Genomic DNA, 22,525 nt, shown 5'->3' on the forward strand with positions numbered 1-22,525 from the left:
AGGAATTAGGGTGTGTTGTGCTTAGCTTTACCTCCCAGAATCTGTTAGAGATAATTTCTCTAGTAGTAGGCAAATGTCTGAGAGGATTGACTTGAACAGTGGAACAAGACAAAACTTAGGGATGGAGAGAAAACTGTAATTTGTGCAGTTTTCACCAGGTCGCTGCAGTTTAAGGTGAATTTTTTTACAGAGGCACCAAAGAAATGGCTCAGGTTAAAAAGTGGGAAGCTAGAGAAAAGACTCAATGATTAAGAGAGCTGGCTGCTCTTCCAGAGGACCCGAGTGTGATTTCTAGCACCCACATGGGCAGCTTACAACTTCAGTTTATAACTTCAGTTCCAGCAGATCCAAGGTCCTCTTCTGGCCTCCGTGGGCACCAGCCGTAACCATGGTGCACAAACATTCATGCATACAAAACACTCATGTACAGAGCTGAGCATGGTGGCACACACCTTTAATCCCAGCACTTGAGAGGCAGAAGCAGGTGGATCTTTGTGAGTTCAAGTCTAGCCTGGTCTCCAAAGTGAGTCCAGGACAGCCAGGGCTACAGAAAAAAACACTCACACACACACACACACACACACACACACACACACACACACACTGACACATAAAGTTAAAAACTAAAGTCCGCCAGGGCAGATACTAGTTTCATAAATCAAGCTGCATCTGGATAACTTCCAACCACTAAGAGCCTACGATTGGGATCAGGACATAACACTGGACAGAAAATACTATAGGACCTGGGGTTCTAAGGTAGGTTCTGGCAAGAACAGTTAACCTCAGTCCCAGTTGAGGTAGAGAACAGAAATTGTTCTAGCCTTATAAAATGTGGTCTGCCTTGCTCAAAGCTTTCAGAACAGTGGAGAGGCAGAGAGACATCATGCCTTAAGTGCCTAGGGTTAGTTAAGGTGGGTTTGAGGGAGTGAGAGGGTCATATGGCTCAAGTAGCCTACTTTCAATTAGTGCCTTAGAAATAGAAGGGCACCTGGGTGGTGGAGCCTCATTGGTAGTCGTTCTGACTGAGCCTGGGGCATTGAATGAGTCCTGCTTTGGAGGAGGAGTTGGACAGGGCAATGGCAGAGCCGTACCCACCCCGCTCCTGTGATTCCGTGTTGGGCTGAGCATCTTACAGAGGTCAATGATGATTGGTAAAAGGTCTGATTGCACTAAATGTCACAGCACCTTCCTTGCCCTCCACTCCCAGCAGCCCATTCTTTTCCTAGCACACTGAGGTCATGTGCATGGGACAGTGGGGCAGCTGATAATTTAGGATTCTGCCAGTGTGTGTTCCGAGAGTGAATGGTTCACAGCTGACTACTATCCAACAGAACCCTTCATACAGGAGTCTTGATGAGTGGCAGATGGATGTGACAGTGCATGATCTCAAGTTTTCAATCTGAGACCTCAGAAGAAAATATTCTTAAAAGAACTGCATGAGGTAAAAAGGTCAGGTCACTTACCAGATTTCCAGCAGTTGGACACGAGCAAGAAAGTGGACAGTCAAGTCACCAAAGTACTAATTGTGTCCCAGTCAGTTAGGGAGATGCTGTCTCCCCAGGCTATCTGGACTTGAAGCAAAACCTAGACATCTGCTATGTCTGTAAGTAGTTGTATATCCACCGTCATGTCTAGTAACGCCACCTCTCCTTCTTTGTTCCCCTTTCCATGGGATGTTTTTACCTGTTCTCATTCTCAACATGGCTGCTCATCTGTATTAATCTTAGAAAATTTTTTGTGAAAGGGCTGGGCACAGTGGCAAATGCTTTTAATCTCATCACCCAGGAGGCAGAATCAAGAGAATCTATGAGTTAATTGATCCAGAATTTACAACCTATCTCAAAAAAAGGAATTTCTGTATGAAGAACTTAGTATTCTCCTAAAATAGCACTTTTATTGATAGGTCATTAATTTTTCAAGCATAATTTGGGTCATCAAAGTTTTTTGTGGTAAATAAACTAAAGCTGCAGGAAGTTAAACAGACTCACAGTGTTAGGACTGGCCAAGAAAACTTTTGCTGGGGCTGCATAGATGGCTTAGTAGGTGCGAGGGCTTGCTACGATCTGTGAGGACCTGTCTTATGTCCTTAGTACTCATCTAAAAAGCTGAATGGCTTAGTGCCTGACAGCCCAGCACTGAGGGTTAGAGAACAAAACTACAGGGTCTTGCTGACCACCAGCCTAGTTTTAAGTTCAGTGAGAACTTAGTGCTCCTCGTCTAGGAGTGCTAAGACAGTGAGAAATCTCCACAAAAGAGCACATACAGTGCACACACACATATATACACACACAAGCATTCCTTAGGTAGCTGTATGCTATCGGGTATAAACCATTTAATATTAGTGATAAGTAATAAGAGTAAATCTAGTAAGTATCTGGTAGAAAAAAAAGCAATTCAGAAGCTGGAAAGATGTCTCAGTATTTAGACATCTCTAACTACCAAGCTTTGCTGCTCTTTTACAGGACCTGAATTTGGTTCTGTCACTCTGCCTTCAAGGGATCTAATGCCCTCTTCTGGCCCACACACATACACTTAAACTCATAAATAAAAATAAATGTTAAAGAAAAAAGCAATTAATTTCTCTTATTTTTAAGTTAGAGGATTAAATAAACCATGATTCTTAGGAATAAAATTAATGCAAAGACAAACTCTGGGCAATGTACATTAAGTGCTTTTGTGTGGGGAGAGTACATCATGTTTTGCTGTCTGGCCTTGAACTCTGGCAGTCTGTCTGCTGTCTGAGGGCTCAGGGAGAAATGCGTGCCGCCACGCCTGGCTGACTTTGACGACTTCCTGTTTGAGTGAGTACAAGCCAAACATGGTCGCAGACCCTCCTGTATCCCAAGTGCTCAGGAGGCTAAGACAAGAGGATTACAGTTTTAGTTCGTGTTAGCCTACACGCACACAGCGGCACAGCACTGTATTCAGATGAATGGGTTTGTGCCACTGCAGCTGTAAGAACAAAAGGAAGCTGGACTCCTAGGAGGCTTGGGGTGCAGAGTCCACTCAGGGTAACTTCAGCTCTAGTTAAGGTTGCATGTTTGGCCTAGGGTTAGGCACTGGAACTGTATCTGTGTCTAGGTTCCTGGGTGATGATAACTGAGCTTGAAGGTCTGTCTTGCAGGATGCACATGATGGGGAAGTCAATGCAGTGCAGTTCAGCCCAGGCTCCCGGTTATTGGCCACTGGAGGCATGGACCGGAGGGTTAAACTCTGGGAAGCATTTGGAGGTAAGAGCTGTGGTGTCTTTAGAAGGAAGCTCTGGTGACATGAGTAGCCTTTTGCTTTGCTTTGAACTGTATTTTATTTTACTTTTATTATATTTAATGTTTAATTACATTTTGTTTTGGTGTTTATAGACAGGGTTTCTCTGTGTAGCTGTGGCTGTTCTGGAACTTACTCTGTAGACCAGGCTGTCTTCAAACTCAAATAAATCTGCCTGCCTCTGCCTCCTGAGTGCTGAGACTACAGATATGTGCCACCACAGTGGGCCTTTGAATTACATTTTAATTTGTTTAATGTGCAAGTAGTAAAGTCATAACTAGTTGAGATCACATGACTGGAATTCATGCTGTTTGGTCTTTGAGACAGAGTCTTATATATGCGTAGGTTAGCCTGGAACTCAGGGTTCTGTGTCTTCCCCAGGGCTGAGGTCAGAATCTCATGCTTTTAACCCTGAAGCCTTCTCTAGGCTCTAGAGCAAAGAGAAAGGCACGGGTTCCTGCTTTTGATGTTTGTTTGAGCAAGAGCAGTCGGTTGAACCTTTTGATCTGACTATAGTGATCTTTAGTGAGACATTGTACCTGTCTGCTCTAAATGTGATTTGCAGGAAAGTAGCTCAGTTAAACCCCTGAGTCTGTTGAAGCCTGTGAGAATGTCATGTTTTTCTCAGAGACTTAGGTTAGGACAGGCTGAATGACTCAAGTTAAGGAAATAAATCTTGGCAAGTGTGCTTTATAAAAATTAGTCAAGAGTTGCAAGTGTAGCACAGCAGTAGAGCACTTGCCTCGGTATTAACTAAATAGCAACATAGTTTGGGGATTAATTTTGGCCAGTAAAACACCTCAGAAGATGAGAAGAGTAAAAGTAGAGCTATTAAAGTTTTTGGTGAGGGAGAGAGTTATTGATAGTTGGCTGTCTTGATTGATAGGATTATAGATTCCAGCAAAGTTTCAGGCCACAATGAAATGAAGATTACCAAAAACAGGAATAATTAAAATTTGGTCATTGGTTTCAGAAATGTTAGTTTCCATCAACAATGATGAAACCTAAACATTGATACAGGAAATTTTGTGCCCCAAACTTGGAAACAACGTGTACAGCTTGGAAACATGCGTGTGACATGCCTTGATCGGCATTGTTTGAGGATCAGATTGCAGCAGAACTCCCCTCCTGTTCTCCTGTTTGTTTTGTCTCATTCTGCAGTGCTGTCACAGTCGACTTGCACTGCGCTTCGCTGCCCCCTTCAGGTGCACTTACTAACTAGCTTTTTAATTTTGTTTTGTGCAGATAAATGTGAACTTAAGGGCTCCCTGTCTGGTAGTAATGCAGGAATTACAAGCATTGAATTTGATAGTGCTGTAAGTACCTAATATCTATGATTTTATGTGGTTGATTTTGTTTGTATTTTTGAGACGGGATTTCTGTGTATCCTTGGCTGTCCTAGAACTCGCTATGTAGACCAGACTGGCTCACCTCTGCCTCCCAAGTGCGTACCACCATGCTGGCCAATTTTAGAGATTTTTTTAAAAAGTAATTTAAGATGTCTGATTCTGAAATTAAAAACAAAACAATAAAACCACAAGACTTCCATGTTCTGGGCAGTTTGAATCCACTCTCACTGAGGAAGTTGACCAGAGACTCGGTTTCTACTTTTGGCTCTCACCATGCTCATCTGTTTCCTAGCCTCATTTGCCATGTTTACATGCATGATCCTAGGGGTCAGGGTACTGACTTCTCTCAAGAAATTTCCCTTTAAAAGAACCAGACCGGGGCTAGAGAGATGGCTCAGAGGTTTAAGAGCGCTGGCTGCTCTTCCAGAGGTCCTGAGTTCAATTCCTAGCAACCACATGGTGGCTCACATAATGAGATCTGGTGCCCTCTTCTGGTGTACAGGTGTACATACAGACAGAACATTGTATATGTAATAAGCAAACAAATAAATCTTTATTTAAAAAAAAAAAGAAGAAGAAGAAGAAGAACCAGACTGGCAAGGTAGCTCATCAGGTAAAGGCACTGCTGTCAAGCCTGACAACCTGTGTCAGATCCTTTGGATCCACATGGTGAAGAGAACTGACTCCTGATCTGTACATACACAATAAATATATTTTAAAGAGAATGGCAAGAAGCATTGAGTTGAAGGTCATGATATTAAGGTAATAGGCCTCTGGAGTGGCTTAGGGAACAAAGGAAGCCATTTGAGGCAGACCCCAAAGTCACGTGCAGAGGGTAGACATTGTTAAGTACAGGCACTGCAGGCAGAGGAAGCAGAGAGAAGAGCTGGGGCAGGACCAGTTCAGTAGCTGCTGAATAATGGTAGCTCCCTATTGCTCAGGAGTACTCACTGACTTGGTGGAACTTTTTCTTTTCTGAAATCCTCTGTGTCCTTGAAACATTTTGTTTCCTTTCTGGGGAAGGTATTGTCCACATCTGCCACTCACAAAGCTGAGAACCTTATCTGAAAGGATGGGCACTGGCTAGGTGTTAGTCATCTTTATGCCTCACGCAATAGTGCCTGGATACTGGGGAAACATAAGGAAGTAAGACTGGTTAGTTGGGTATGGGTCAGGAAATATGTTATGTCAAGGGTTTAGACAATCAGAAAGCCCTTCCAAGAGTCTTGAGAGGGTTTCTTGACTATTCTGGGGAGCAAACCTAGGTACACTGCATAAGTGACTTACTATTGAGCCACCTCAGTTCCTGAGAAGTTTTGACGACCAGCTTTAGAATAAAGAGGCAGGTCTGAAGTGGCCCCTGAAAGCCCAGTAGGGCTTACGCAGTGGGACTCCAGAGGAAGGAGCAGAGCTAACACATGGAAGATGGACAACCTCAAAGATGGTAGGAGATGAGTTAAAAGGGAGTGAAGGACAAGGTAAGTGGGTGAGGGTGAGCTCTACTGTGAACTTGAGGTGTCTACTGTACTCACGGAAAGTCAAGTGAATCCAGGAAGAAGGTATAAGGCTTAGTCAAGGCAGTTGTCAAGACACTGACAGTACACTGTGTCTAGCTTAGAGGTGTAGTTGAAAGCATCAGGTCATGGACCTGATACCTGGGGAATTTGTACTTTGTGAACTGAATTTTGCTAAAAGTTTTTCTTTATTCTTGTAGGGAGCTTACCTCTTAGCAGCTTCAAATGATTTTGCAAGCCGAATCTGGACTGTAGATGATTATCGATTACGGGTAAGACCCAGTTGAGAAAGCTAGCATAATCTTCTAATTGCATGTGGCAATCAATGTGTGAAATGAAAAAAAAAAAAGTTGACAGATGTTTAATTAATTAGGAGCTTTGTGCTTCCCTAGGAAAAAATTTTTTTTTTTTTTTTTTTTTTTTGCACCCTTAATTTACCAAAGGTCTTATTTCAACATATTTTCCATGATAGTCTTGGGACTCTTCATATTTTTGGTTGCTTTTTTAAAGATATTATTTATTATTTATACAGTGTTCTGCCTACATGTGTGCTTGCACACCACTATAGATAGTTGTGAGCCATATGTGGATGTCTGGGAATTGAACTCGGGATCTCTGGAAGAGCAGTCAGTGCTCTTAAACTCTGAGCCATCTCTCCAGCCCCCTCTTTGTGTTCTTAAGAACCAGTTATATTTAATAATCTGTTTTAGCTTGACTTGTCAAGTTATAACACCAGCATGTGAATTGTGAATCTTAGGATTATAGAAATATGTGGATGACCTTAAACAAATGGTAAAGCTAGGAAACAGGAGACAGTTCTGAGAGTGAGGCATCTGGCAGGAAGAAGTTTTCACATAGTCCTGAAAGGTAACACAGGAGGCATTTGGCATTGGTGGGACATTCTAAGTTTGACACAAGTTGCTTTGTATCTGCCCACACAAAGAATGGTGTGGTGTTAAGATGAGTGTGTGAGCTCTACAGAGGGAGCCAGTTAGAGTGGTCCTTACTGCTAGTTTTGGTGGTCTGATTGAATGGCACAAGGATGAAGCAAGAGGATTCTTCAAAAGCAGTTAATTTACCACTTTACCTTTTCATTTTCCTAAGGAACTGTATAGCCAGGACCTGGAGGGTAATAATTCATGGTTCTCGCTTGAAAGATAAATCAGTCCTAAACATGGAAAACATGAGCCTGGGAAGATGGGAGGTACACACTGAATAGTGAACAGTCAGCTATGTGTGTCTGAGGGCGAACTGCAGCAAGAGACCACTGCAGCTTAGGGTTAAGTGTTCCACACATTCTCGGCTCCACAGTTCTGCAGCTAAACGTGGAAGACGTTCCTAGCCAGTGCCGCGGCCTGCACAGTAGTCAGCCTTGTGCTCAGCTGTCATTTGTTTAGGGATTTTTCTTTTCAGTTTTATTTTCATATTTACTTGCGTGCATGTACCTTTGTCTGCATGGGTGTATGCATACAAATACAGGTGCCGTTGGAGCCTAGAGGCATCACAGGAAATTGTGAGACACACACACCCCTATTTTATTTTTTTAATCAGGATCTTCCTAAGTTATCTTGGCTGGCATGGAACTCATTGTATGAACGAGGTTGGCCTCTACTTTGCAGTCCTCCTGCCTCTTCCTCCTCAGTGCTATGATATGACAGTATTTGCAGCTCTGTTCGTCTTTTATTGGGCATTTAAGATTGAGTGACTACTTCAAGGAGTTCGTTTCCTTAAAGAGAAAGTATTTCTTTGTGTTGGACATATTGTCAAGTTACAAGTGTTCTGTGTATGTTTTTTAATTGTCTGGGAACCCAGGTGGGGGAGGCAGATAGGACAGGCTCAGATATGGGATGAGGAGTACTAAGGTTGTACAGTTAAAAATTTGAATTAAGGCCTAGGCTTGTAGAGTGAGGTCGAATAGTGCCGACCAACTATGGAAGGAGGGACCTGCGGGTTTCTTTATATTGTACCCTCAGAGGGAAAGAGGGGAAGCATTTGAGGTAATGTGGAGTAGTGGGTGGTGTTTTTTTCATGGGTGAAGACAATATAGATAGGCGGGAATTACCATCCTGAAGTAAGGATGAGGCAACTGGAGAAGTAGACCTAGAAGATGAAGGTCAGAGCCAGAGCACAGAGCAGACAGCTGGGCCACTTGTGGATGATCTGGGTGCTCATGACATCATGCTTGGACGGTAGCATCCTTTTATAGATTGCTTTTAGGGCTGTGGCCTGCTTGCAGCATGTCTTGTCCCCTAAGTAAATAGCAGATGTGAAAGCCTTTTTAGATGACTTTTCTGTGCCTCAAGAACTCAGGCAAATCCTGCTAGGTTCAGGAAATAAAGTAGGTTCCCCTGTTGGAAGAAACTCTAGCTTCTACATACATCCTGGTTCACAGGTGTTAGAGAACACAATGGACTACCCATTCATGATCTGCCTGGAAACTTGTTATCCAAACACTAGTTAGTGTGTCCATGGGTTTTAGTAAGGAAATGTGTTGGAAGAGGCTAGAGTTTGAAAAGCAGCTGGTTGAGTACCTTCCTGTAATGCATCCTAGAAACGTGTGAGCACTGGCTGCTTTTGTTAAGTCTTGTCACAAAAAAAAAGTCTTGTCACTATAGCTGGCCACTGTAGGATTTACATCAGGCAGCTAACTTTTCTGACTGTCCTACCTCTCACCTCTTGAGTGCTGTGGAGAAGTAGCCACTGTGAGGACTGGTTGATTACCAGACTGGTTTCATATCAGAGGGCTCCAATGCCCTTTTCTGACTTCTGTGCATGGTACATCTACATAGAATAACAATAAAATCCTGAAAAAGAACTGATCTGCACAATGCCTTGAGGCCCATAGGGAACTTGGACAAAACCCCTTAGGGGAAAGGACCTTTCAGACCCCATTTTGAAGCTTCTCTGGCTTATGCCTGTTTCAAGAAGCTGAAATTTGAAGGTAGTATTCAAATTAAATATTAAACATAAACTTCAAAAACATGTAATAAGTTGGGTGTGGTGGCTCATACCTGTAATTCCACTTGGGAGGCTGAGGCAGGACGATCGCACATGAGGAGGTCAGAATAACCTGCAGGAATCTGTTTCTTCTTCCGTTATGTCAGTTCCAGGGATCAAATTCGGGTTGTCAGCTTTGGTGGTAAGATCTTTAACCACTGAGCCATCTCACTGGCCCAGGTCTGTTTCCTCTTCAGTTCAGCCCTCGAAGATGTAGCTGTGAAAGCTTGAGTCCTTCTAGGGAAGAGGCTTAATCCTCATTCAGAAGGGCAAACAGGATAGACATTGGAAGTAGAAGACTGGGAACAGGACAGGAGCCTTCCACAGAGGGCCTCTGAAAGACTCTTCTGATCGAGGTATTAAAGCAGATGCTGAGACTCATAGCCAAACTTTGGACAGAGTGCAGGGAATCTTATGGAAGATGGGGTAGATAGAAAGACTGGAGAGGACAGGAGCTCCACAAGAAGAACAACAGAGCCCGGAAACCTGGGCCCCAGGGGGCCTACAGAAACCTATTCTCCAACCAAGGACCACGTATGGAGAGGACCTAGACCCTCCCCCCACTCATATGAATCCCATAAGCTTCCCAGTTTCCAAGTGGGTTCCCTAGTAAGTGGGGCAGGGGCTCTCTCTGACATGAACTCAGTGGCCTGCTCTTTGATCACCTCTCCCTGGGGATGTGGCCTTGCCAGGCCACAGAGGAAGAGGCTCTAGGCAGTCCTGGTTTGACCTGATAGGCTAGAGTCAGAAGGGGAGGATGTCCTCACCTATCAGTGGACTAGGGGGTGGGCCATAGGGGAGGAAGAGGAATAGTGGGTAGGATGGGAGGAGACAAGGGAGACGGCTACAGCCCTGATACAATGTGAATAAATTACAATAAATAATAAATAAAATTAAAAAAAAAAAGCTCGAGTTCTTGGACTTCAGGTACTTGTAAAGGCATTCTTTTCACTTAAAGGAAAAACAATTGCCATGTGCCTTTTAGCCCTTGCCCTTGAAAGCCAGAAAAGGGACTATCTTAAATATTTGTGCATTTAAGGCCAGTTTGATCTACATAGTGAGTTACAGCACAACCAAAACTGAATAGAAAGACCCTGCCTCAAAAAAAGAAAGAGAAAAAAAATTGTGTTTATTCATGTGGGAGAGGAGGGTGTGTGCTGTTGTACTCATGTGGAGGCAGAGGACAGCCTGGGGGATAGGTTCTCATCCATGTGGTCCAACTTGGAGCCATCTTACTGCTCCAGGGCATTCTACCCTCTTTTTTCCCTTTCTTCAAAATGATTTACTTATTCTTAATATTTTTATTTTATGTGCATTGGTATTTTGCCTGCATGTATATCTGTATGAGGGTATTAGATCTGCTCGAGCTGGAGTTACAGACAGTTGTTAGCAGTTGTGTGGGTGCTGGGAAATGAACTCAGGTCCTCTGGAAGAGCAGCCAGTGCTCTTAACCACAGAATCATCTCTTCAGGCACTCCCCCTCCCTTTTTTTTTAAAAAAAACAAGGGTTCTTCTCCCCCTCCCCTCCCCATAGGGTTTCTCTCTATAACCTTGGCTGTCCTGGACTCACTTTATAGACCAGCTGACCCTTAAACTCAGAGATCCCCATGCATCTGCCTCCCCAAATTCTGGGATTACAGGTGTGCACCACCGTGCCTGGCTGCCATTCTTTTCTTAATTAGAAACAAAACAGTATTGAACCCTTTGAACTTGGAGGTGGGGGACATACTTACAAAAATAATTCTAGTTAGGTGTGGTTGTGATCCAGTCTGATCAACATAGTGAGCTCTAGTACAGCCAAGGTTACATGGTAAGACCCTGTCTTTAATTTTAAAATAAAAATTGATACCCTAGGGAGCCAGGGGTGGCTCAGCAATAAGTGCTTACCATACATACAAGCCTGATTATTTCAGTTGGATTCCTGGAAACCATGTAAAGGAAGGAGAAAACTGTCTCCACTTGGCATTCATACACATAATTAACATTAATAATAATAATATAAATCAAAGGGCTGAAGAGGTGCCTTAGTAGTTGATTGCCAAACTGCCCTTGCAAAAGACCAGAGTTTTGTTTACCTGTAGCATCAGCTATAGAGGATCCAGTGCTTCTCATCCCCCTGGAAAACTGCAGTGGTGTGCATAAAATAGTAAGCCTTTAAAAATAAGTAAAACTGAAAAGCCAGGCATGTTAGTGCATGCCTTTAATCCTAGCTAGCACTCAGAAGGCAGTTGCCTTCTACATAGTGAGATATTGTCTCAAAAAAAAGAGGTCAGTGATGAATAGTAAAAGGTCTGACATCCAAGGTCACCTCCCAGCAGCCTACATCCCCAGCTGCTTGCTTCTCCCATCATGCTCTAGTAGTGCTATTGTGGGCTAAAGCAGTAGCTGACATGCAGTGATGTCTCCATTCTGTGATCCCTGACAAGCCCAGAGGAGACCCTGGTTGGCATCAGACAGCTCAATCACAAAGGGATTTGATTGTTGGGAGTGCTGATATCCTTGGCTATGATCTGACATTTTAAGCTGAGACCTCTTATTTTAAACATCCCATGGCTTCTGATTATGTATATGGAATTCTGATGATTCCTTTTGTAAATTATGCCTGCAATGGCCCTGTCTGTCCTCACTTTTAGTGGCACTGAATAAAGTCCTGTCTGTTCATTTGAGCCAACCTTAGTGCACCTATTAATACCAACCAGCCCTGGAGAAGGCAGGCTAGAGGCTCTTACACACATTCTCCTCCTGCTTCCTCTTTTCTGTTTTTAGAGTGTTAGGATCTTTATGAAATTTGGTGCTGTTTTTAAGGTTGGATTTGTATTTATTTTTAGTAGATTTCCCCCGACCCCCTCCTGTGCTGGGGCCTAGAACCTCATATGTGCTAGACAAGTGTTCTACCACTGAGCTAACAACTCTCTATGTTGCTCAGGCTGGTCTGAGTTTACAGATTCCAGGAATCCAAGTACGGGGATTATGTATGTAACTCCATGCGTGCCTTGATCTTTGTAGTCTTGATCCTTGTGCTATTCAGATTTCTGAGACTGTCAGATTTCTGAGACTGTTGTGAGAGACCTAAAACAGGACAAAATAGCTGACATCAACAACTCAAACTCCGGTTTCAGAAGTTTAGCCCAAGCTTGCTTGGGCCTATAGTGACACAGTACATGGAGTGGCTGGGAAATGTGTTTACCTCATGGTGAGAGAGCAAAACAGGAAGACTCCAGGGACCCCTCGGTGGTAGTTGAGCATGTACTCAAGTGTGTTCTCTTCCCACTGGGCCACAGACTATAGAGATCAAGTCTCAAGGCATCAGTCCTTGGGCACCATTCAAGATCCAATGAGAGCAATCAATCATCTTTAGGCAGTACCAAGAAATCATTTCTGGAAGATTCTGAAAGCCCCACCTTTGCTCAGATATGTGACTGCACTGTTGGGGTGGTGCTTCAGGTGACATGTGTGGCTTTTTTGACTGCGGCTGAGTAGGAAGGTGTGCCCCATACGCCATGTTTCTTTTCTCTTGTCTTCTGATTTCTTTGAGGATGTATGGCAGGATTTCAGAGCTTTTTATCTGTTTTATCGGGTTCTTATACCTTTATCTCCCTTCCATCTCCCAACACTGGATAGGAGAGAAAGAAAGTCAAATGGAAGGGGATGTAGACCTCTTTAAACTACTTCCTGCTCATTAGAGGTGTTGAGTTCCTTGGGGCAAAGCCAATCCATCTTGTCAGGGTATCTCCAACTTCTTATCTCTTCTCACAGCCACTTGACAAAACAGCAACAGGAGCAGGAACCAGCAGGAGGAGCAGCCCACTTCTCTTTGGGCTTTTGGCTTTTTATATCCTCTCTAGAGTCCCCAGAATTAAACTATTTTAAGCTGGCAGAATCATGTCCCTGCAAGAGCACTCATGAGGCAAATAGTCTGCTGCTATAGATAATCTGAAGCAGCCCCATATCTCACACCTGGGATTAAAACAAAAACATGTTTACATTAACATAACTGGATTTTTAAAGACAACAAAATTGTCACTACAGCTCTGGAGTTCCTCCAGGAGGGCAGTGTGTCACCCCACATCTCAACCTGGCTGTGTCCTCTCTTCTAGCACACACTCACAGGCCATAGTGGGAAAGTGCTCTCTGCCAAGTTCCTGCTGGACAATGCACGGATAGTCTCAGGAAGTCACGACCGGACCCTCAAACTCTGGGATCTACGCAGCAAAGTCTGTGAGGAAATTCAGTCTCTCTATGTGTGTTTGTATAGATATTAGTGGAGAGGTGATATTCCCATGTCAGAGTTTGCATTTTGTGTGTTCAGTCTGCACCCCAGGTTTATGTCAGTCTGAGAGGCACTGGGCTAGTGAGGGTTGTTTCTGCTTCAAGTCTGATTTCAATTTGTGGTTTTGGGGGGCCCAGTGGTGAAGAGTATAAGCCATGCAACTGCCTTTGATTGATGATGTTTATTTGTTTGTTTGTTTTCAGGCATAAAGACAGTGTTTGCAGGATCCAGCTGCAATGACATTGTTTGCACTGAACAGTGTGTTATGAGTGGACATTTTGACAAGAAAATTCGTTTTTGGGATATCCGGTATGACACTTAAGAGCTTGGTGGGGAGGCTGATGAGAATTTACATAAGGAGTTGTGAGCATGCTTTTGTGTGGGTGTGTGCTCTCATACTTGGGGACTGGCAGAGCTCCATGTCACCTGGGTCTGAGCTGTGCTATTTTTTATACAAAGTAACCAGCCATCATGTGCTGTGCATACGCTTATGTACCAGATGCCCTACCAGCTGTAAGATCAGCAGAGATAAGAAGATGCTCATTCCCACCTCTAGGTAAATTAAGGCAGAACACATCATTCCATGGTGGTGGGAATGGGAATTACTCTGGAGAAGCAAATGGACTTTATGTGACAGCCATTGAAAGACATGCCCAACCAGAGGAGCCTGACATGTGGCAAGCAGGGCAGGTGCCAGTGAGATAGATAGGTGAGTGGGGATCAGATGTTCACTGGCTGTGTATAAGCCTCTCCAGATGCTCTGGTGTTTGAGCTGTGGTTGGTAAGAGAAGAAAACGATGGCTCTGTAAAAGTCTGCTCGGTGATTTTTGTCTGCCTTTAGTGAGTGGGTTAGGACACACTGAAAACAGTGTTGATGAGGACCTGGGTTCATAGCAGAAGGGGATAGATAGGGACATGCTTTACGAGGTCCCTATCATTGGACAAGTTCGGGAAGAGAGCAGTCAGGACCAAAAGGCCCAGTGAAATGAAGCCCTGAGTTGCTTGCTAAGGAGGAGGAGAATGGAGGTAGCTAATAATTGGATTGAACAGAGAGGCCATCTTCTGGGTAGCGGTTGTCATGGGGTGTGGAGAGAAGGAAAAGAATGCATGTCTTTGCATGTACTTCAAAATGCAGGTAGTCCAAAAGGACTACCATTACATTTTTGGCTCCTGTATTTTTAATCTTTTCCCCAAAAACCTATGTTTTAAACCATGTTTTAAAAGTTTAGACTTTCACTGGATGTTAAAAGGCTGCTAGCCAATCCTTAAGTTGATAATCAGATGGCCACGTACCAAAGAATTGGAAAAGGAGGCTAGAGCTGTGTGTAATAACAAAATAAATTCCTGCCCAGTTAAGACAGCAAATATGTTCATTGGGTCCTGTCTACTGGGGGCTTATTAGCTGTCCTCTGTGGGCCTGAGCGTGTAAGAGGGTTAGGAGACAGCAACAGAGGGTATACATTGACACAACTGTGCCCGGGGTCATCCAGTCCCATGTCTAAGGCAGCCACAGTGAAACTACCTGAACATTGACAGGGGCTGTGGCCTCCCCAGACATACCACAGCCGCTTCTGTGCTAGCCTTATGTTAAAGCTAAATGTAACACCATTGGAATTGTACTGATCTGGGGCTAGAGGACAGATCAGTGGTAAGACATACGCTTATCATGCACATGGGGCCTCAGATTCAGAAAGTAACATCGGGAGTTCTGGTTGGTAATTGTCTTGTTATTCAAAAAACGAACAAGAAAAAAGTTTGCCAGTTTCACAGTTGTGGTCCTCAACATTCCTTTAGCCTCTTTTGGGGAGAATGTTTTTGTAAGCAGTAATGAGGCTAGGGACATGCTTACTGCCCTTGAAGAGTGTTGGATCTATCTGGGCGGCAGCATTTTCTGCTCAGTGACATGACACTGTAGTCAAGTTAGAGGTGGCCCACCTGTGTTAGGTCTCAGACTTCTGTCTCTCTTAGTTCAGAGAGTGTGGTCCGAGAGATGGAGCTGTTGGGGAAGATTACTGCTCTGGACTTGAACCCTGAGAGAACTGAGCTCCTGAGCTGCTCCCGGGATGACCTGCTGAAAGTCATTGACCTCCGGACAAATGCTGTTAAGCAGACATTCAGGTACTGGGCCCGGGGCCTGGCCTGGCCTGGCCTGGCCTACTTGTGTCCTGCTGGATGAGTACACTCTGGCAGCTAATCTGTGTGCTGTTTATTTCAGTGCTCCTGGATTCAAGTGTGGCTCCGACTGGACCCGAGTCGTTTTTAGGTTAGTAGCTGAGTCCTACCCGATACTTGATTTATCTCAGCAGTTAAACCTGGGCATTTCCCTTTAAAGGGAGTAAAGCCTAACGTGATGCCTCTTGGAGCTTGCAGGAGTGAATCTGAGGGTCATCTGCTGGTTATGCTGGAAAATTGTGGGTTTTTGGGGGTTTTTGTTGTTGTTTCCACTGGTGTTTCTTTTGTGATTGTGAGCATGGTTGGCTGATGTTTGGTTCTGGGTGAGCTGCCACATTCCCCTTTTCGTCTACCTACTTGCCAAGACTTGGTACAAACACTGGAAAAGCCTGGCACCCCTGGTGTGGAACGGTACAGTTTGTTTGGAGGAGACACTTGACGGTGATCCAGTGTCCTTCACCTTATTCTGCTTACCACACTTTTCTCAAGTGTATTCTGGAGCCGGCTCTCGTAGTGGGGAAAAGTGCCTCTTTCATGTGGTGTGCATGTGGCCTCAGGAGCTTCTGTATACAGAGAGGGATGAGAGGAGGACAGCAAGGGTGCTGTTCTACCACTGCCTTGAGAACCTGGAGCTAGGCTGGCAGCCTGCACGCCTATATCTTCCCATAGTAGTGCTGGGGTTACGGGCACATGTGTGCACATGCACATTTTTTTTAACATGGGTTTTGGACACTAGAACTTGGATCCTCCTGCTGCAGCAAATACTCTGACAGATTAGGCCACCTCCTCAGCCTATCTTGACATTTCATGTTTTTCCCTGCCTCCTCTCACTGAACCATGCAACAAACCTGTCCATGAACAGAAACTGTAAGCTTTCTCTTCAGAGGTTGGTTTTGGGCTCCCCTGTGTGTTACTTAAGTCTGATAAGTAAGGGCATGGAGCCTCAGGCAACAGCGTGGCACTGCTCTTTGGTAGCCAGATGGCTGAAAGAACAAAATAAGCACATTTGGCTGCTTATGACTGGCACTTGACCTCTTGTCTGAGCACAGGAGTGGTCGTGTGAGGTCAGCGTTGTACAGCTTTTGCCCTCTTACTGTCTTCTCTAGCCCTGACGGCAGTTACGTGGCAGCAGGGTCAGCTGAGGGCTCTCTTTATGTCTGGAGTGTGCTCACAGGAAAAGTGGAGAAGGTTCTTTCAAAACAGCACAGGTAAGATGAACCCCATCAGTGCATGTACTCAGGCCCACATCTCAAGCAGAACCTGTGGTTTCATCCCAGGTTATGCCTTCTTTGGCTGGGTGTGACCCTCAGAGGGCTCCTTGAGGACAGGCCTTCTCCCCATTTTTCAGGGCTGATTAACCAAGGTTAGTGGTTAATCTTTACCACTCAACAGTCTAGTAGACCATTCTAGCTAAGTTGCAGCAGGTAGAGCCACTGGGGGAAGGCTCAGAGTAGCTCCCTTCTTCATCTTTCTTCCCTTTCCTACTCCATCCTCTATCCCTTCTGCCTTTCTTCCTTTACTCTTCTGTTTGTCAGTAACTCCACAGGTTCTTACCTTCCTCACCTACCAGATAAGTAGCACGGGGCTTTTTGTTGCTAATTCTGTGCCCAAAGCTACCTGCCAACCAGAACACAGGCCCTGGCTTCCTATGGGCCACCATCTCTGCTCTTGACCTTGCAGTTGCGGAGCTGAGTGTCCCGTCCCCGTTCTCCTGTCCTCCCTCCCACCCCGTTCCTTTAGAGCTACTCTTGAGTGAGCAACATAAGGCCTGGTTGCTACAGGAGAGAGTATCTTGTAGCTAGTTCAGTGCTGCTTACTGGAACAGTGCAGCTTTCTTAGCATAAGCCCCTGCTGTGGGAGGGTGTGCCTGTATTTTTCACATGCCTGGGCCTGGTGCGTGGCTGACTGAAGTCTCTTCTGATCAATCTTTAAAGCTCTTCCATAAATGCAGTGGCATGGGCCCCCTCCGGCTTGCATGTTGTCAGTGTGGACAAAGGAAGCAGAGCTGTGCTGTGGGCACAGCCTTGATGCATACCCTCAGGAGCAGCGCGGAACCCCCCACAGCCCACCATGGAGGTGACATGTCCTCCCAGAGAAGATCTGGAGCCATGTGGTGCCACAGCTTTCCTGAGAATTTTGACTTAAGGTCTCTAGTGGCCGAGAAGAATCAACACTGAATCAAAGTGACTCTGCAGGTCCCTAACAGAAATTGGATTCTTGTCTGCATTTGGGTGGGAAACACTAACTGACCTTCCATACCTCATGGGGAGCACAGGGTCTCTGCTGGGTCTCCCCACTGGACACAGTGCCAAGGACAACTGCACACACCGGGTAGTGAGTCCCCTGTGTTTTTCCAAAGTCTTCTGTGGCCTGATGCCGCACTGTGGAGTAATTACCCAGGGGACTCACTGTAGGCATTAGGTCAGTGGAAACCAAATGTGGGGCCTGTCCTCGTGTGACAAAGGATAAGTGGAGCTGTTTTCAGGGCTGGCAATGTGTCTGGTCTTACTGCTGAAACCTCCTGCATCTTTGGCTGGCCTTCAGAACTCCAGGCTCCCTTCCTGCCAACACTTCGACATAGCTTTGTGTGTGCGTGTGTGAGAGGAAAGGACTGTGCCAACCTTTCCCTGTCAGGTATATTTGCAGCAGAGGTGAGAAACACATCTTAACCCTCCATCACTGAGGGTGTACAGCTTATCTGTGCTCACCTGGGCCTCTTCTGAAGCTGGTAGTGGCAAGTCTAGCCCCTACCTGTACATGCAGTGGCCTTAGTGTTCAGTACAAGAAGCCTGTATAGAGCAGGTTATGACAAAGGCAGAGAAAACACCGTCTGTACTGCTCACGTGTGCACATGGTCTGAGCTCTGTGTCTGAAAGTCTGAAGCACCACGTGTTTGTCACATTTACTTTGCACTTTATTTTTTTTGCCTCCACACTGGTTCTCTGGACAGTGGGGACAGGCGTGCTAGAGCCAGGGAAGAGGGCAGCCCTCTTGTCCTGCTTGCAACTCACCTGTTGGCTTGCTGCCAGAAAGCTTGTGTTGATGGAAGTTGAAATTTGCTGGCCAGGGCACATCTTTTATTTATTTAATTATGTGTCCCAACAGAACTTGATTGTAAATAAAGAAAAAATTCTGTTATATACTTTTCAAACTCCTTGTATCTTGATTGCTTTTTTTCTTTTGTTTCCGTAAGTAGAGGGAGGGGCGTGGACCAGCCTCATGCCCTCCAGTGGATAGGGCAACAAAGGTAGGCAACCTTGCCCAGCAGGTAGTTAGTGCTTCCAGATAATAGAGAGTGCTTACCTGGTGGCTTTGGTCATTTTCAGCATGTCACCTGCCCCATAAATTACTACTTCCTATAAATACTAGTGCTTCTGCTTTTGTCCTGTGCAAATCTGAACACTAGGGAAGAGTTTGCACGTCCCTCCCACCCTTTGTCCCCCACCTGGGTGTTCATGGACCAGTACACTGCCTCTGCTGAAGAGGTATAAGTCGCAGCACAGAAACTGCTTCACTGTCCACCAGTCTTGGGAAAACCGCTGTCAGCTACCCAGCATCAGCTTTCCTTTTAGGGAGAAAGGGAGCATCAGGTAAGTCTCACAGTTGCTTCAGGCCACCCTGGTTTTGAACTTGAAGCAGAGCTGCTCTTGACTTCATTCACATCCTCCCCAGTAACCAGTGTTTTTTAACTGCCAACACTGAGCACTGGGGCACGCATCTTGTTCACCCCAGGCCTGCCCCTTTCCTGCCTGCAGGTGGAGTCCTCGAATCACTGGACAGGGTGTGGTCTTGTTTTCAGGTGTTTCTCATATACAGGCCACCGAAGAGAATAGACTTGCTGCCTCCTAGTGATAGAAACCTGTTCAGTCTGTATGTTACTTGTATTAATGGTGGATATTTTTAATTAGTGGCTTTATATTCACTAGGTTATTTCTGAATGCAGTATTATAAGTCAGGTTAGAGGCTTGATTCCTAAAGTACATTCTGTGGGTGCACTGCCCTCCCCAACCCACACTCCTCCTGAGATTGGGTCTCACTGTAACCTTGACTGGCCTGTAACTCACAGAGATCCTCCTGCCTCTGGAGTGCTCGGATTAAAAGGGTGCACCACAGTGCCCAACCCTTGTATGCTGCTTTTTATCATATATCCTAGACTCTGGGGCACAGGGAATTTTGTGGATTTACAGTAAATGTATGGAGGAGAGGACAAGGGCAGCTCAGTTTCCAAGAATAGTTTGCCTGGGAAACAAGATTAACATGACTCAAGGCATACAGAGTCCCATGTGTCTTCATGTCTGTTTGCCTAACTAGGGTTTTGTCAGTCTCATATCTTGAAACATGACGTTTATACACTAGCCTGTGTGGAATATACTAAGGTGAGTAACGCTGATAATACTAGATGTCACTGCTTGCTTTTAGTAAAACCATGTTTGTATAAGGTGACCCAAGTAGTAGTACAATGAGTCCTTAAGTTCATTTATCTGAATTATAGTTTACCTTAAACCCGGGAGGAAGTTTCACAGCTGAGTTCTGACCAGCATCGTGACCTGCAGACTTGAATGGATTTCTCCAGAAGTGCCTGCCCAGACGTGCGTGCCAGCCAAGACCGCACTGATTCTTCCTTGGCTGCCTTGCCTGAGCAGACTACTGCTCTGATCTCCGCTCTGGCTTGCATTGTGACCTTGCTAGTGTCTTTTCTACCTCTGAACTCTCCTGGCCTGTTTATTACAGATACTTCTCCAGTCCACTACTTGGTACTCCCATCCTTGGCTGTTTGTTTAATGATCATTTTGCTTGGATCAGGGTCTATTTAGCTTTTGCTGCATAACAAGCTACCTTTAAAATATGATGGCTTAGTGCAGCCACTCTGGAAATCGGTATAGAAGCTTTTCAGAAATCTAAGATTATAATAGAACTATCACAACACCCAGTTAGACCACTCCTGGGTGCTGCAAAGATATTTGCACATCCATGTTTATTGCTGTTCTCCACAATAGCAAAAATGTGGAATCGGCCTAGACATTCATCAAGACATAACTGGATGGTGAAAATATATGCACACACAGTGGAATTTCTTGGACCATAAAGAAACATGAAATTTGAAGGATGGAACTGGAAAGCATACTAAGCAAGGTAATCCAGGCTTAAAAGTTGAGTTTCTAATTGTTAAGTATGTGTATGTCAGTGGAAGTAAATGTGGGTAAAAAGTCAGGAAACTAGAAAGGGAAATGGGGTGGGAGTGCTTAAAACAGTGGGTGGGAAAGACAATAGAACACATGGGAACCAAAGTGGAAGGTGGACTACTAAGGATGAAAGGGGAAGGAAAGAGGGAGGAAGCAACCAATGTGTGTGTGTGTGTGTGTATGCATGCACATTATATGTGTGTATATATACACGTATGTATATATATATATACACACACACATTATGAAGCAAAGAACCCTGTAAGCTGAGTTTTAAAATGTAACATCTTCATAAATACAATTACTTGTCTGTATGTACATGGACATCTGTGTGCCAACACCACATGTGTGGAAGTCAGAGGGCAGCTTGTAGGAATTGGTTCCATCATATGTATAGGTCCTGGGATGGAAGTCAGGTCATCAGGGCACGTAGCAAGCAGCTTACCAACTAAGCCATCTTGTTTACCAAGAATATAAAAGGACTTAAAAAGGTATTAATGAGTCATATGGGGATATATGGTTAGAGGGCAGCCTCTGAGTCCTTAATTGGTCTGTTGATATGAGGTCAGCTAGGGGGATAGCGATGGGGTAGCAAGAAAGCATCAGTGTGTGAGCATTTGTCACCAGTTAAGTCACTTGTTAACATGTTGACTATAGCAGATGACATGGGCAGGGTTGGTGCTCTCCCAGACCTGGGGAAATGGAGGGTTCTGGGGGAGAGGGGAATCATGCTGCTGTCTTGGAGTCGGCCCAGTAAGATCTGCTCTCCCATTGCCTGCTCTAGAAGAACAGTATCACTTGCTGATGTTTCAGTGCTCAGTGCAGAATTGGGTTGGTTTTCCTCTGCAAACTTAAATACCTGTCTCGAAGACAGACATTATTTGTCTTGCCTATTACAGTATGCTGAGCTTCAGCTGGTTTGCTCTGATTCCAGGACACAGGGATGCAGGGAAAGCAGGTGAATGTGTATTTGGGCTTTTTAAAGAGAGCTAGAGTAAACAGGATGGGGGGGGAATGCTTATGACTCTCAAGGCTGATTTCTAGTTGGGGAACCAGAAGGCCTGATACTTGCTGGAGCATACCAAATGGTTCTGAGAGACTGAATCAGGAGCTCCCAGGAGCCACCTCAGCACCCTACTGAGTGCACGGCACATAGTGGGCGCCCAGTAATCATTTGTTATATTTGTTTTTTGTTATTGTTTGTTTTTTAAGTAGTATGTTATTTTGGGTTGACCTCAGACTTGCTGAGCATGACCTTGATCTTCTGACTCTCCTGCCTCTTCAACCTAAGTGCTGGGATTACAGGCAAGTACCACCTCTCCCGGCTTCTACAGTGCTGGGTGTTGAATTTAGGGTTTCGTAAGCAATTTACTGGTTGGGATTCCCATACCATGTTATGTATGTTTGTTCGTTCATTTGTTTATGGGGCGGTGCTTGCTATGGTGCGCAGGTAGAACAACTTGCGGTAGTTCTCCTACTACGTGGGCTCCGGGGATCAAGCTTGGGTTGTCAGACTTGGTGGCAAGCACATTTACCTGCTGAGTCATCTCTCTGGCCCTCACATATTAAAGTGAGCAATTTTGTGATATTTTATAGATTTACAATGTATAGTCACCAGCTCTTAACACTAACCAACAAAGGCATTGGTTTCTTTCAAAGTAAGATCTGTAAGCAGCAGACTGATCCAAAGAAAAATGGATGCTTCTTAAATGGAGACCACTACAAAGAACCACAACTAATCAAAATGCAGAGCTGTGGGCCCAGTCCCTGTGGATA

General features: G+C 44.9%; 1 protein-coding gene and 2 non-coding genes across 5 annotated transcripts in view; all 3 read left to right on the top strand.

The window, feature by feature from the left end:
* The window catches only part of Atg16l1 (autophagy related 16 like 1), a 37,641-nt gene extending 18,924 nt beyond the window's left edge, over window positions 1-18,717 (top strand). For all 3 annotated transcript variants that reach the window (XM_021644608.2, XM_021644610.2, XM_021644611.2), the window contains 9 exons: window positions 3,125-3,230; window positions 4,510-4,580; window positions 6,328-6,399; window positions 13,222-13,342; window positions 13,598-13,703; window positions 15,363-15,512; window positions 15,610-15,657; window positions 16,673-16,774; window positions 17,501-18,717. In XM_021644608.2, the coding sequence (XP_021500283.1) occupies window positions 3,125-3,230; window positions 4,510-4,580; window positions 6,328-6,399; window positions 13,222-13,342; window positions 13,598-13,703; window positions 15,363-15,512; window positions 15,610-15,657; window positions 16,673-16,774; window positions 17,501-17,594 (870 nt within the window). In that variant the 3' untranslated portion in view covers window positions 17,595-18,717. The remainder of the gene's footprint in view (window positions 1-3,124; window positions 3,231-4,509; window positions 4,581-6,327; window positions 6,400-13,221; window positions 13,343-13,597; window positions 13,704-15,362; window positions 15,513-15,609; window positions 15,658-16,672; window positions 16,775-17,500) is intronic.
* On the top strand, window positions 1,137-1,407 carry LOC132648131 (small Cajal body-specific RNA 6). Its single transcript, XR_009586515.1, has one exon. It is a non-coding gene; the product is annotated as a small Cajal body-specific RNA 6 (non-coding RNA).
* LOC132648129 (small Cajal body-specific RNA 6) lies at window positions 11,392-11,655 on the top strand. Its single transcript, XR_009586514.1, has one exon. It is a non-coding gene; the product is annotated as a small Cajal body-specific RNA 6 (non-coding RNA).
* Window positions 18,718-22,525: the final 3,808 nt, after the last annotated feature.

This window comes from Meriones unguiculatus, chromosome 15, assembly GCF_030254825.1.
Source record: "Meriones unguiculatus strain TT.TT164.6M chromosome 15, Bangor_MerUng_6.1, whole genome shotgun sequence".
NCBI classification, from domain to species: domain Eukaryota; kingdom Metazoa; phylum Chordata; class Mammalia; order Rodentia; family Muridae; genus Meriones; species Meriones unguiculatus.